The sequence below is a fragment of the Aotus nancymaae genome, unplaced genomic scaffold (assembly GCF_030222135.1).
Source record: "Aotus nancymaae isolate 86718 unplaced genomic scaffold, 86718_ANA_hifiasm-v0.15.2.pri h1tg000014l, whole genome shotgun sequence".
NCBI lineage: Eukaryota > Metazoa > Chordata > Mammalia > Primates > Aotidae > Aotus > Aotus nancymaae.
The window spans coordinates 73,194,353-73,206,646 of record NW_026988425.1 but is presented as its reverse complement, the minus strand read 5'-3'; the positions used below and the strand labels follow the sequence as shown (position 1 = coordinate 73,206,646).

The 12,294-nt window shown below is 38.8% G+C and overlaps 1 protein-coding gene across 1 annotated transcript in view; it reads right to left on the bottom strand.

Moving 5' to 3' along the window:
• Positions 1 to 1,989: 1,989 nt before the first annotated feature.
• The window catches only part of MSH3 (mutS homolog 3), a 228,702-nt gene continuing 218,397 nt past the window's right edge, over positions 1,990 to 12,294 (bottom strand). Inside the window, exons 23-24 of the mRNA XM_064376090.1 lie at positions 5,499 to 5,667; positions 1,990 to 3,073 (exon numbers count right to left, since the gene is read on the bottom strand). Of these exons, the coding sequence (XP_064232160.1) occupies positions 2,962 to 3,073; positions 5,499 to 5,667 (281 nt within the window). The 3' untranslated portion in view covers positions 1,990 to 2,961. The remainder of the gene's footprint in view (positions 3,074 to 5,498; positions 5,668 to 12,294) is intronic.

Genomic DNA, 12,294 nt, shown 5'->3' with positions numbered 1-12,294 from the left:
GTAGAGACAGGGTTTCCCTGTGTTGCCCAGGCTGGTCTCAAATTCCTGAGCTTAGGCAATCTGCCCGCCTCAGCCTCCCAAAGTGCTAGCATTACAGGCATGAGCCACTGTGCCCAGCCTTTATATTTATTTTTAGCTTATAAAATTTAATTTTAAAAATTCATTTTTCCTTCCTTTTTTTCTCTTTTTAAATTATAAATTATAGTCCCATGGATTTTCAAATATTGTTATACTAATTATATTATATAAGAATATTTTTAAAACTACATAGGATAGACAGCACTGAGGAGAGATGAAGCAACAGAAAGGTCAAAGTTGAAACTTGTTAAAATGTGCTTGGCTTTTTTTCCCCTAAGGTTGGAATTACTAAACTGGTAGGACTCCAGCCTGGCCAAGATGGTGAAACCCTGTCTCTACTAAAAATACAAAACTTATCCAGGCATGGTGGTGGGCACCTATAATCCCAGCTACTCATGAGGCTGAGGCAGGAGAATCACTTGAACTTGGGAGGTGGAGGTTGCAGTGAGTCGAAACTGCGCCACTGCACTCCAGCCTGGGCAACACAGGAAGACTGTGTCACAAACAAAAAAACAAGCTGGACTAACTTTAGAAGGCTTTTGAGGAATTGGTATTTGTTACTGCAGAATCACTAGCTCTTAATTTGTAATTTGATGGGTAAAAACAGACAAAGTCACTTAAAGGAAGATATCACATTAAAAAGTTACTTTCCTTGACATTTGGCCACCAGTCAGCCCTGTCTCTCCCAGCCTTCATCTGAAGTATGGAAGACATTTAGCTTGCAGGTTCATGCCTGTGCAGTACCAGAGGGAATCTGGAGGGCCCTCACCATGCACCAGCAGCCCCATTCTCACTGGTATGGTTATATCTAACCTTGGAATTGCAGCCCTTTGTTGGTTACCTGAAATACAAACTCAACTGATTGCAACTTTCTGCCTACCTCCCCATGGCATTTGTGCAGTCTTTATGACAGGGATTTGGCCTCAACGTTTCCTTCAATATCTCAGTAACCAGGCTGGGAATGAGCCTCACTTAGAAATGCAGTTCAGCAGTGCTGGTCTCCTCCCCAGCTTGGTGTTGATACTGGCCTGGACCAAGCAACAGGGAGAGGTGGCTCCAGATGTCCACCTGGACATGACCAGTGTTTGCTGGTCCCTGCAGCTCCCTCTGGCATGGGCATGACATTCCTGGAGTCATCTCCTTTTCTCCCTGGCCTGCCAGTGAGGTTATAGCACTATCTTTGAAATCTTGTTAGAAAAAATATAAAATATTTAGTTATATACAGTATTAAATAATTTTGTTTTTTTTAAATTTAAAGAGTACATTCCAACTAACTCTATTTTAACAGTTTTGAGAACTTGACTATATGTTAGTATTTCTGGAGGGGTGGTAGAATCAATCAAACTACATCATACTCTAATTCCAAGAAGGTTGGGAGTCAGATAGCTGAAGACTGACTGACTCAAAAGCGAAGCAACAACTTGGGGATACTGTATTGACTCCTCTGTCTGGGGTCATTGCTGGGATCACTGAAGGTAATAATCCAGAAGAAGGAATTAGAAATATGTCCGTCATATGTGGGGAAGACATTTAACTGAGCAGAAATAATAAAAGAGAGGAAAATAGGATGGAGAGCTTTTGTGCAAGATCATATATTTAGAAACAAAAAGAACACATGGATATGGGAAGCCAGATTGTAAGTGCTGTAAAAAACCCAGGGAAACAGTTGAGCACGTGTTACCCTAAATTTGCAGGAAGGGAGCACTGTTATGAATCAATTAAGTTATAAGGCTCATTACTGGGAAGATCATACATCTGATATGTTGATGAATAGAAAGGTCCCAAATGAACAAGTTCACGCTTATGTATTGCACTAGTCAAAGCAGCAACCTTAGTTTCATAATTAACACCTAAAAAAAATGACAATTTCCAAATACTTGAAAACATCAAAATTCAATGGGACAAACCATAATCTATAGCAAGTATTCATTAAATATTTATTACTCGAATGAATAACAAATAATTTCATCCAACAATCTTTAAACTGCTTAATCTGTAACAATATCTAACCTTTTAAATTTCATGACCTTATTCCTTCTGTGCTCTAGTTTTTAAAAGCTTGATAATTCTATTTCTTTTCTTTTCTTTCTTTCTTTTTTTTTTTTTGAGATGGAGTCTTGCTCTGTTGCCCAGGCTGGAGTGCAGTGTCGTGATCCTGGCTCACTGCAACCTCTCCCTCCTAGGTTCAAGCAATTCTCCTGCCCCAGCCTCCCAAGTAGCTGGCACTACAGGAACGTGCCACTAAGCCCAGCTAATTTTCTTTTGTATTTTCAGTAGTATTTTTAGTACTTTGTATTCTTAGCAGAAATGGGGTTTTGCCATGTTGGCCAGGATGGTCTTGAACTCCTTACCTCAGGTGATCTGCCTGCCTTGGCCTCCCAAACTGCTGGGATTACAGGCATGAGCCACCATGCCCAGCCAATTCTTTTTACTTCTTGTCAAAAAGTCTTATGTTCTTGGTGGATAAACTGGTTGCATAATATAACTATTTTAGTTCAAATGGAAAGATAGATTCCTGCCAGATTCACCCAGTTGCCAATTATCTGAACTGAAACAAATAAAAGCATGAAGTAAATTTTTATATCACCCTCCAAAAGCTTGTGAATTATATTCTACCACTTAAGGCTTTACTGGACTTTCTGTCCATGAAATTTTCTAATTAAAAGTGGAAGTCTATTCAAGAGTGTTTATACTTAGAAAAGTTAAGAAGACAGGAACCTGAAAAAGACTGTCTTGAGAAAAACCTCTGTTTCCAATAGGAATATACCATGGTCATAATTTTATGCTCACATGTCACACAAAGATAGGCTGTTACTGGAGAGTTATTTTGCACAGTTGGTATTTTTAATTCTCCATTTTTTGTTCACAAATGTAGTCTTCATTTTAATGAGGAAGAGAAATCTGTGTTTCTTCCATTTCCAACTCCTCTGTCCACTTCTGCAGGTCTTGTGCATTATGCATTGTCCATAACTTTGCAAAATACTTTAGTCTCTTCCTGGGGAAAAAGAAAATACTACTTATTTAATAAATGAAATTGCTGGGGGACAATACGTCTAATTGGAAGATATGAAAAGTCTATAACACTTGAATACCAGGCAGGCTCTATAGTTAGGAAGCTGGGTTGTCACTCTTCAGAGCTGCTACTATAATCAAGGGACCCAGGTTATCAATTGCCACTACTGCCTCTGTGCCTTCTCCTAAAATCTCTACCCCCACCAACCCAGAGGGGAGAACCTGACCTCCTTCCCCTTCAAACTCTGCTAGAGGCTGGTGGTGTGTGCTTATTTGCACCTGAAGACAAAAAACTCCTGAGACGTGTTCCCAGTATGAAAAGTAACACCAACCGAAGACAATAAAGCTAATTACAGAGTAAAATATCAGCATACCATAGACTTACTTTTTTTTCCTGCAGAATAGCAATCCAGTTGAGTATTTAGGGTCTGCAGCTAGAGTATCTGAATTCCAATTACTGCTCCACCATCAACTAGCTAGGTGACCCTGGGTTAGTGTCCTGTCCTTGCTGGCCTCACTTTCCCCAAATATACCATGGGGATAAGGCTGCCGTAAGGATGAAATGAGTTAATGTATGTAAAGCAATGAGCACAGTAACTGGCACGGTGTGTAGGCTGCTGCAAATGACTACTCAGAATGATTTCTACACACAGTAACCATTCAATATATAGTAACTATTATAACAAATCCACACTAAGGCCCAAGATTGTTTGATTTCTTTGATCTGGCCAAAGGAATTTATATGATAAGCACTTTTAGGAAAAAGGTAAAATAACAAATACAGTATCTTGATAAAATTATCAGATTCCATTCCCAAGCAACGACTTCTAATAATTCTCTTAACTTGTCAAAATAACTTCATGAATTTCAAAATGTCACTTACTAGTTGGAAGAGTTAAAATATTTATGAGTAATCTGTGAAATTTTTTGCTCTTGCTTTATAGGCTCTATAGCAGAAACAAGAATATATGAAAATATGGAAATTGCCATATTTTATTACTATCTTGCATATATTTCCATAGCAAATATAGAAATTGACGTATTTTGTTGCTATCTCGTATATATATCCTTTGTAGTAAAGTTTTATTCTGGCTTTTTTTCAATGAAAAAGAACAATAATAAGATGACAACTAAAGAGAATTTAAATTTGTCTCTGGACTTTGCAGAGGAAGAGGGTTAAGTTTATTTTTAAATTCTCATAGATAACTTTCCCTCAGGAAAAATTTTATATTAATCTGCCTTGTAACAGTTATAGGCTGAAACTGATCATGCCACTTTGCTTCTGTTTTGGCATTGTGATTTGGAAATGAGCCAGAAAAGAGTGTCACTAGAGTAGGCTGTGTGCCATTTGTAGAGTCCAGTACTCTGGACTTGGTCAACTATAGTATACCAAAGTGGAAGAGTGTAAGGCGGAAGCACAGGAGGGAGGAGGGAGGGAAAGAGAAGTTAATTGTACTACTGTACTTTGGTAAACAAGTTAGCAACTGTTTCTTTAGCTAGTTTGATAGGCATTATTATGTAATAATTCCCAGAACCAAAGAATATTCTTGGAGTATAACACAGGGACCACCAGTAGCCAGCCAAGATCTTTTATTCAATCAACAATCTGTTCATCATGGTCATATAATTATCAACCAGGGTACTAATGTCCTGTCCCCAGCATATCAGGCTCCCCAAGTATGGTGGTGGTGGGGGGCAGTAGGTAGATGGGGAGCTTATGTTGTTTTATAATTTTATATTTGGGAAACAAAAGGCTGTAATTTACTATTTATTAATATGATATTTTCCTAGGAATATCTTTCTTCCAAAGTATATCTCAGGTTTACATTAAGATTAGTTTATATACTGACTACATATTGGCTGGATAGCAAGGGTAAAAGGTGGAAAGTATTCCCATAAGCAATTAAAGTGACAGAAGCCAGTTTAGAATGAAAAATTTGTCACAATCTACAAAATAAGTGACATGTGGATATTGACTATGATTGCCTGTTACAAAATACTATTATTTTCATTAATGTTCTGATAGAATTTCTGGATGTAATCATTGCACATATGAATAAAATCTATGAATAAATGAAATCCTCTGTAGGTTCTAAATATCTTCAATAACCTTTGGCATAACTGAATGTTTAAAGCAACTAATGTGTTGGCACATATTAAGAAGTTAACTAAATTCTTTAGAAAAATGACTGAAAAATCAATTTAGCAACTTAATAATGACCTAATAAAGATGGACTGAATTCACCTGAGCTTTGCAAGAGCCGTTTTCACTTCATCATAATTAAATGGTTCAGAATATTTGACGAGCTGCTTAAAAGTAGATCTGATGTTCATTTTCAGGACACTCCTCTTTCTTGGATAACTTAGGTTTTGTTACAAATGAAAAAATGCAGCACAATCACTCTGACCTTTTCGTATTTATTAATCCTTCCAGCTCTTTTGACTTGTGAGCTGCTTTCTTCAAAATTTCTCCAGGAACATCTGCCAGTTTAGCCACATTTAATCCATAACTCCTTTCTGCAATTCCTCTAGTTATTTGATAAAGGAAAGTGACAAAATCAGGGACTTGTTCTTCACCTGTGAAATAAAGAAAAACAGAAAAAGAGATCAAACTGGTGCCTCAAAGCTGAAATAAATTAGAGGATTAAAAAGGACACGTAAATTCTCATAACTTTATTAAAATATACAATCTGAAAAATAAATTCACTGTTCCTACTTGCCTGTTAGCTCCATTTATCAATCTGACATGTCTAGAAAAGGGTAAATACTGTTTTGAAACTGCTGTGTGCATGTAGGATCTATCTTTTAGCTCACTTAAAATAGTTTTTAACAATGATTCATTGCAAATTTGAACTGAATGCCTATATTAAAAAGATAATGATTTTATTTATTTACCTTTTCAGAGATAGGGTCTCACTCTATTGTCCAGGCTGGAGTGCAGTGGCACAATCATACCTCACTGTAACCTCAAACTCCCGGGCTCAAGCAATCCTGCCTAGCCTCCTAAGTAGCTAGGACTACAGGCTTATGCCACCACACTCAGCTATTTTTTTAAATATTTTTTGTAGAGATCAGGTCTTGCTTTGTTGCTCAGGCTGGTTTCGAACTCCTGGCTTTAAACAAATCTTCCCTCCTCGGTCTCTCAAAGTGTTGGGATTACAAGCATGAGCCACTGCACTGGGATGAGAATGATCTTAGTACATGGTTGATACAATATAATTTCTCCTTTTTATGTTTCTGAGACAGGGTCTCACTCTGTCTCCCAGGCTGGAGTGCAGTGGCACAATCTTGGCTTACTAGCAGTCTCAACCTTTCTGGTTCAAGGTGATTGTCCCATCTCAGCCTCCCGAGTAGCTGGGACTACAGGTGCATACCACTAGGCCTAGCTAATTTTTTTTTTTTTTTTGGTAGAGATAGGGTTTTGCCATGTTGCCCAGGTTGGTCTCGAACTTCTGGGCACAAGCGGTCCACCCACCTCAGCCTCCCAAAGTGCTAGGATTACAGGTATGAACCATTGTAGCAGGCCTATAATTTCTCCTTTAAAAACAGATAAGAAAATATTACATGTTGGACAATTTAAATAACAGGATTGAGATGTTCTCGTTTATTAAATATTCGGGTTAACTAAGAGTTATACATAGTGGATTCTGTTCAGTACCACCCAGATTCCACTTTCGACTAAAGGGTTTATTCCCTCAGCTGTCAGAAAGACTGTTAGCCTGCAACCCTCCACTGTCTGCCTTCTTTGGAAATTGCTGCAGCTGAAGGGAGGGGCTTTACCCAAGACCACATCCCACTTTGGGGCAGCCTGCAACCAGTGACTGGTTGTCGCAGGTAGCATCTAAGATGGCCACCAAGGACCTCTGCTGGCTGGTGTTCATGTGCTTGTGTCATTCCCTCTGTGTCATTCCTACCCAGTGACTCACTTCTAATGACTAGAATATGGTAAAAGTGATAAGATGTCACTTCAGAGATTAAGTCACAGAAAGACTGGTTTCTGACTTGGGCACTCTCACTTTGTTGTCTGCCTGTTCTGAGGGAAGCCAGCTGCCAAGTTGTGGGCTGTCTATAGAGATGCTCACATGGAAAGAAACTGATGTCTCCCACCAACAGTCAGCAAGGGCCTTAGGCCTGCCAACAGCCACTCGAGTGGGCTTGGAAGCAGATATTGGGAGGCTTGCCAAGAGCCATGTGAGTGGGCTGGGAAGCCTTGACATGGCTGCTGCCCTGATTGGTGACTGACTGTAGCCCTGTGAGGAACCAAGCTAGACGGTCTCTCACAGGACGACAGTGTTCAGCCTGAGAGATGTTCAGTTAAGTTGCTCCTGGGCTCCTGACTTACAGAAATTATGAGGTGATAAATGTTTGTTCTTCTAAACTGCTATGTTTTAGGGGGTAATCTGCTGCACACTGTTTGCAAATTACCCCAAACCAATAAAGATAACTAATAAAGAGTATAGAGGTCTATCCCTCTCACCCCAAGTTGAGGTAACTCTGAAGGACTATCCTAGCCTCAGAGCTCTCTGCAGGGCTGGCTGAAACCTTTTGACTATAACATAGCCCAGCACTCTCAACGAACCTTTTGAATGCAAATCTCAGAATCTGCTTCCTAGAGAACCCAGTCTCTCATATATATACATAGACATGAACTTAAAACTTTAAAAGAATTAGGATGTAATGAAGTACAATAATTACAATAAACCACTGCTTTGCAGTTTAAGCTAAAGCAGCTCAGGATATTATATAACTTTTATTATGAAATTCAACATAATTGTACTGTGCTGCAAAAATGTCCAAGGTGAACCATAGTTACAAAGATTCCTATAATCCCAGTGTACTTTTGAATTTATTAAGAGCTTTTCCTCAATCATTATTTCATTTGATAGATGTATATCTTTTCTTCTTTTATCAGTGAAAATTTAAAAAGCCAAAGACTGAACACAACAGTGAAAAAGGACAATGGATTTTCCCTGGCCCTCGTCTAAAAATTCAGCAACATACAGATGAGAGCTTTCCAAGGGTGGGTGCTGAAGTGGGAGGTGGACAGAATGTCAACTCACTCAGGAACACAGACCCAAACTTCCATTACAAGGTATGAGAGTACCTTTTGCCCCCAAATGAAAGTTGGGGACCACACATGAAGAAGTGGGTGGGAACAGATTAAGGAAGACACAGCTAGAAGCCAGTACCTACAAACCTGGATAATTTTTTGTTATTCTTCAAAGTTCACAAGAGTAAGAGTTAAGTGAAAAGCAATAAGCAATCAAAAAAGCCGTTTCTTATCTTTAAGACAGAAAAATAGTTTATCACTTCAACTGTGTTAGTCCTAACTGATCTCCTTGTCTCCAGCTCTATGGTATAATCTAGACCCCACGCTGACCTTTTTAAACAAGATCCATTCATCTGTCTGTTCATCTATCCATCCAATCCAGGGAACCTAATAACTGCCACAAAATCCCCCTACTTAAAAATTTGTAATGACTTTTAAATACTTTGTTTTTATGTAAATAGTATAGACAGTTGTAACAATGTTTATATATATATATATATATATATATATATATATATATAATGTATAACATAGCTACAAAATATAGCTAACTTACATAAAATATTACACTTCTCTGAATACCTTAACATACAAAGAGTTGCTGAGTGTGTCATTATATGCTGGTCTCTACTTTAGTAGTAATTATGGTAGTTCTCACAGGTTCAAGGTAAAGAAGGAAACCACTCTTCCATAATCACCTGGGAGATCTCTTTTTGTAATTATGTATCCTTTACCCTCTCTGTGGGGGAGGGGTTGGGGGGGCTGGTAGGATGGAAATATGGAGGCAGAGAACGTCACATGGGAGAGAATAAAACTTGTTTCATGAGTAAAATTCTGTTTCTTTACAGGCTCACAGTAAAAGTTCTTGATGAGGATGTAACTACTTATAAGCTATGGCCATTTCTTAAATGGACATTATTAAAATGTTTAACTGGCACTGCTTAGAGTCAGTGGAAGTAATAATTCATGTTTCTGCCAATTACAGGGAAACATAGCAAGATGTATATTTAAGCCAAACTTCTCTAAGCAGTTCTTAAAGAGATGTGTGCTGACAAATAACTTCTTAAGTTGCTTTTAGAGCAGATTCATAAAAATTTAGGGGTGAGTGAAATTAGGTGACTTGTCCAAGATCATACAGATTGGAATAGACTAATACACAGGTTTCTTCTCTGTTTGTCCATTATTTTACCTATCATATCATGGGAATTAGACAGAGTATCTTAGATGCCATCCAAAAGACCTGCAGGGCATTTTACTGATGACCAATGCAATGGCCTCTAACTTACACAGAAGAGGAGAAGTTGAGGGAGAGGTAATGGATGAAACACAGATATAGCCAGGAATAATACTGGAAGGCAGCAGGCAGTGGAGCACTGCTTCAAAATTCTGGCTGAAAATGGTTTTCAATCCAAAGTTCTAATCCTGGCTGAACTATAAATTCGAACATGGAAGCTCTAGAGATTTCTTTTTTTTTTTTTAACTTTTAAGTTCAGGGGTACATGTGCAGGTTTGTTATATAGGTAAACTTGTATCATGGGGGTTTGCTGTACTAATTAATCACCCAGGTATTAAGCCTAGCACCCATTAGTTATTTTTCCTGATCCCCTCCCTCCTACTACTCTGCACCCTCTAGTAGGCCCCAGTGTGTGTGGTTTCCCTCTCTGTGTCCATGTATTCTCAATATTTAGCTCCTACTTATAAGTGAAAACATGTGATACTTTGTTTTCTGTTCCTGCATTAGTTTGCTAAGGAAAATGGCCTCCAGTTCCAACCATATTCCTGCAAAGGACATGATCTTATTCTTTTTTTAAGGCTGGATAGTATTCCATGTTGTATTTGTACCACATTTTCTTTAACTAATCTACCACTGATGGTAATTTAGGTTGATTCTATGTCCTGCTACTGTGAATAGTGCTGAAACGAATATACGTGTGCATGTGTCTTTATGACACAATGATTTATATTTCTTTGGGTATATACCCAGTAATAGGATTGCTGGGTTGAATGGTAATTCTGTTGTTAGGTCTTTGAGGAATCATCACACTGTTTTCCATAATGGTTGAACTAATTTACACTCCCACCAATAGTGTATAAGCATTCCTTTTTCTCCACCACCTCACCTGCACCTGTTATTTTTTGGCTTTTTAGTAATAGTCATTCTGACTGGTGTGAGACGGTATCTCATTGTGGTTTTTATTTTATTTTCTCTAATGATCAGTCCTGTTGAGCTTTTACCATTCTAGACATAGGAATGGGAAAAGATTTTATGACTAAGAGGCCAAAAGCAATGGTAAAAAAAGGAACACCTGATACATGGGACATAAACTAAAGAGCTTTTGCACAGCAAAAGAAACTACGAACATGGTAAAAAGGTAACCTACAGAATGGGAGAAAATGTTTGCAAACCATGGATCTGACAAAGGTCTAATACTCAGCATCTATAAGGAACTTATATACATTTTAAGAAAAAACCAAACCCATTAAAAAGTAGGCAAAGAACATCAACAGATACTTTTCTAAAGAAGACATACATGTGGCCAACAAGCATGTGAGACATTTTCATTCATGAAAAATCTCAAAACCTTTACCTCCTTTAGTTGATATTAGTAGTAGCCTATTCGACATTTATTCCACCCCTAAGAAAACCCTAATTTTAAAAGGAATTAACTCGCTAATCAGTTAACTTAGGGGACTGGGTATTCAATGCCAGCTCCAGAAGTTGATCCTGATTCATCTAGGCCCATCAAAATCACCCCTGCCATCCTCTGCTAAGGAGTGTTTTAAGAAGGAGCCTGTCACTCAATTCTGAAAATGGGATGAGGCAATCATGAGATACTGGAAGGCATCTGAGAAAAAGTTCCCTTGTTCTAAGAAAGAGTTATCAGGAAATGTTGGTCTCTTTTCTCCCTTTGGACATCCTGGACATGATGCCAGGAAGAACTGCAGCCACTGTCACTAGCCTGATGATAAAGCTTGTCAGGCAGGAAGACAGAGCCTGGGAATTGTAAAAAGGAGGAGCTGAAGCCCACTCTTCCTCTGGAGTTCATGGAACATGGGATTATATATACTGCATCCTTGTTGTCTGAGCCAGTGTGAGATTGAGTGTTTTGTTCCTTGCAATCACATGCTCAGAAGGGGGGTAAGGGAACTCCTAGGATATCGGCAAGACAGGCAGGATGACAGCTGTGCAGCAGACCCAGACAGCAGCCAGTTCAGATGAGCAGGAGGACAAAGGGCTCCAGGGGGAAGGACCCCAGTGGGACAAATGGGAACCAGTAGCTTCAGATGTATGGAAAAACATCTAGAGAGGCATTTTACAAAGCTATTGGAGGGTACAGGAAGATTCAGTTAAGACTCAGAAACAAAACAAAACAGAATGAAAAAATAAGGACAGTCAATTCTTATTTTTGAGAAAATAGAAAATGTTGTAAAACAAAAAAATGCACTTGTCTCCATACTTGGCTCATCAGTAAGCAATACTTAACATGGCAATAATAATAAAAGCAACAAATACGAATGACATACAATACATGTGAAATGACTATACCAGAAGGACAGAGGAAGGGAAAACTGAAGATTCTCAACTAACACAATGAGAGGTTCATCAATAATGTGTCAATTTGATGAATCGAGAGACAAGAAAATATGCATATTACTCAGAAATACAACAGAAATGGAGAAAAGTGTTGAAAGTAGTTGCCTTGGGTCTAGAATGGGGAAGGACATGAACTGAAAGGATGGAAGCTTGTCAGCAGAGGAGCCTTTTAGTACCACTGAATTTTAAACATTATGTTCATTGATAAAAATTAAAATCAGCTAGGCAAGATATTACAGCATCCTGTAATCCCAGCACTTTGGGAGGCCAAGGCAGGAGGATCGCTTGAGTTCAAGAATTTGAGACCAGCCTGGGCAACACAGTAAGAGCCTGCCTCTACAGAAAATACAAAAATCAGCCAGGTGTGGTAGTGTATGCCTGTAGTCCCAGCTACTGGGGAGGCTGACGTGGGAGGATCACCTGGGCCTGGGAGGTTGAGGCTGTAGTGAGCTGTGATCGGGCCACTGCTTTCCAGCCTGGATGACAGTGAGGCCCCGTCTCAAAAAATAAAATAAAATAAATAAAATAAAATGCCCAGAACACTTAAGGGAAAGGTACT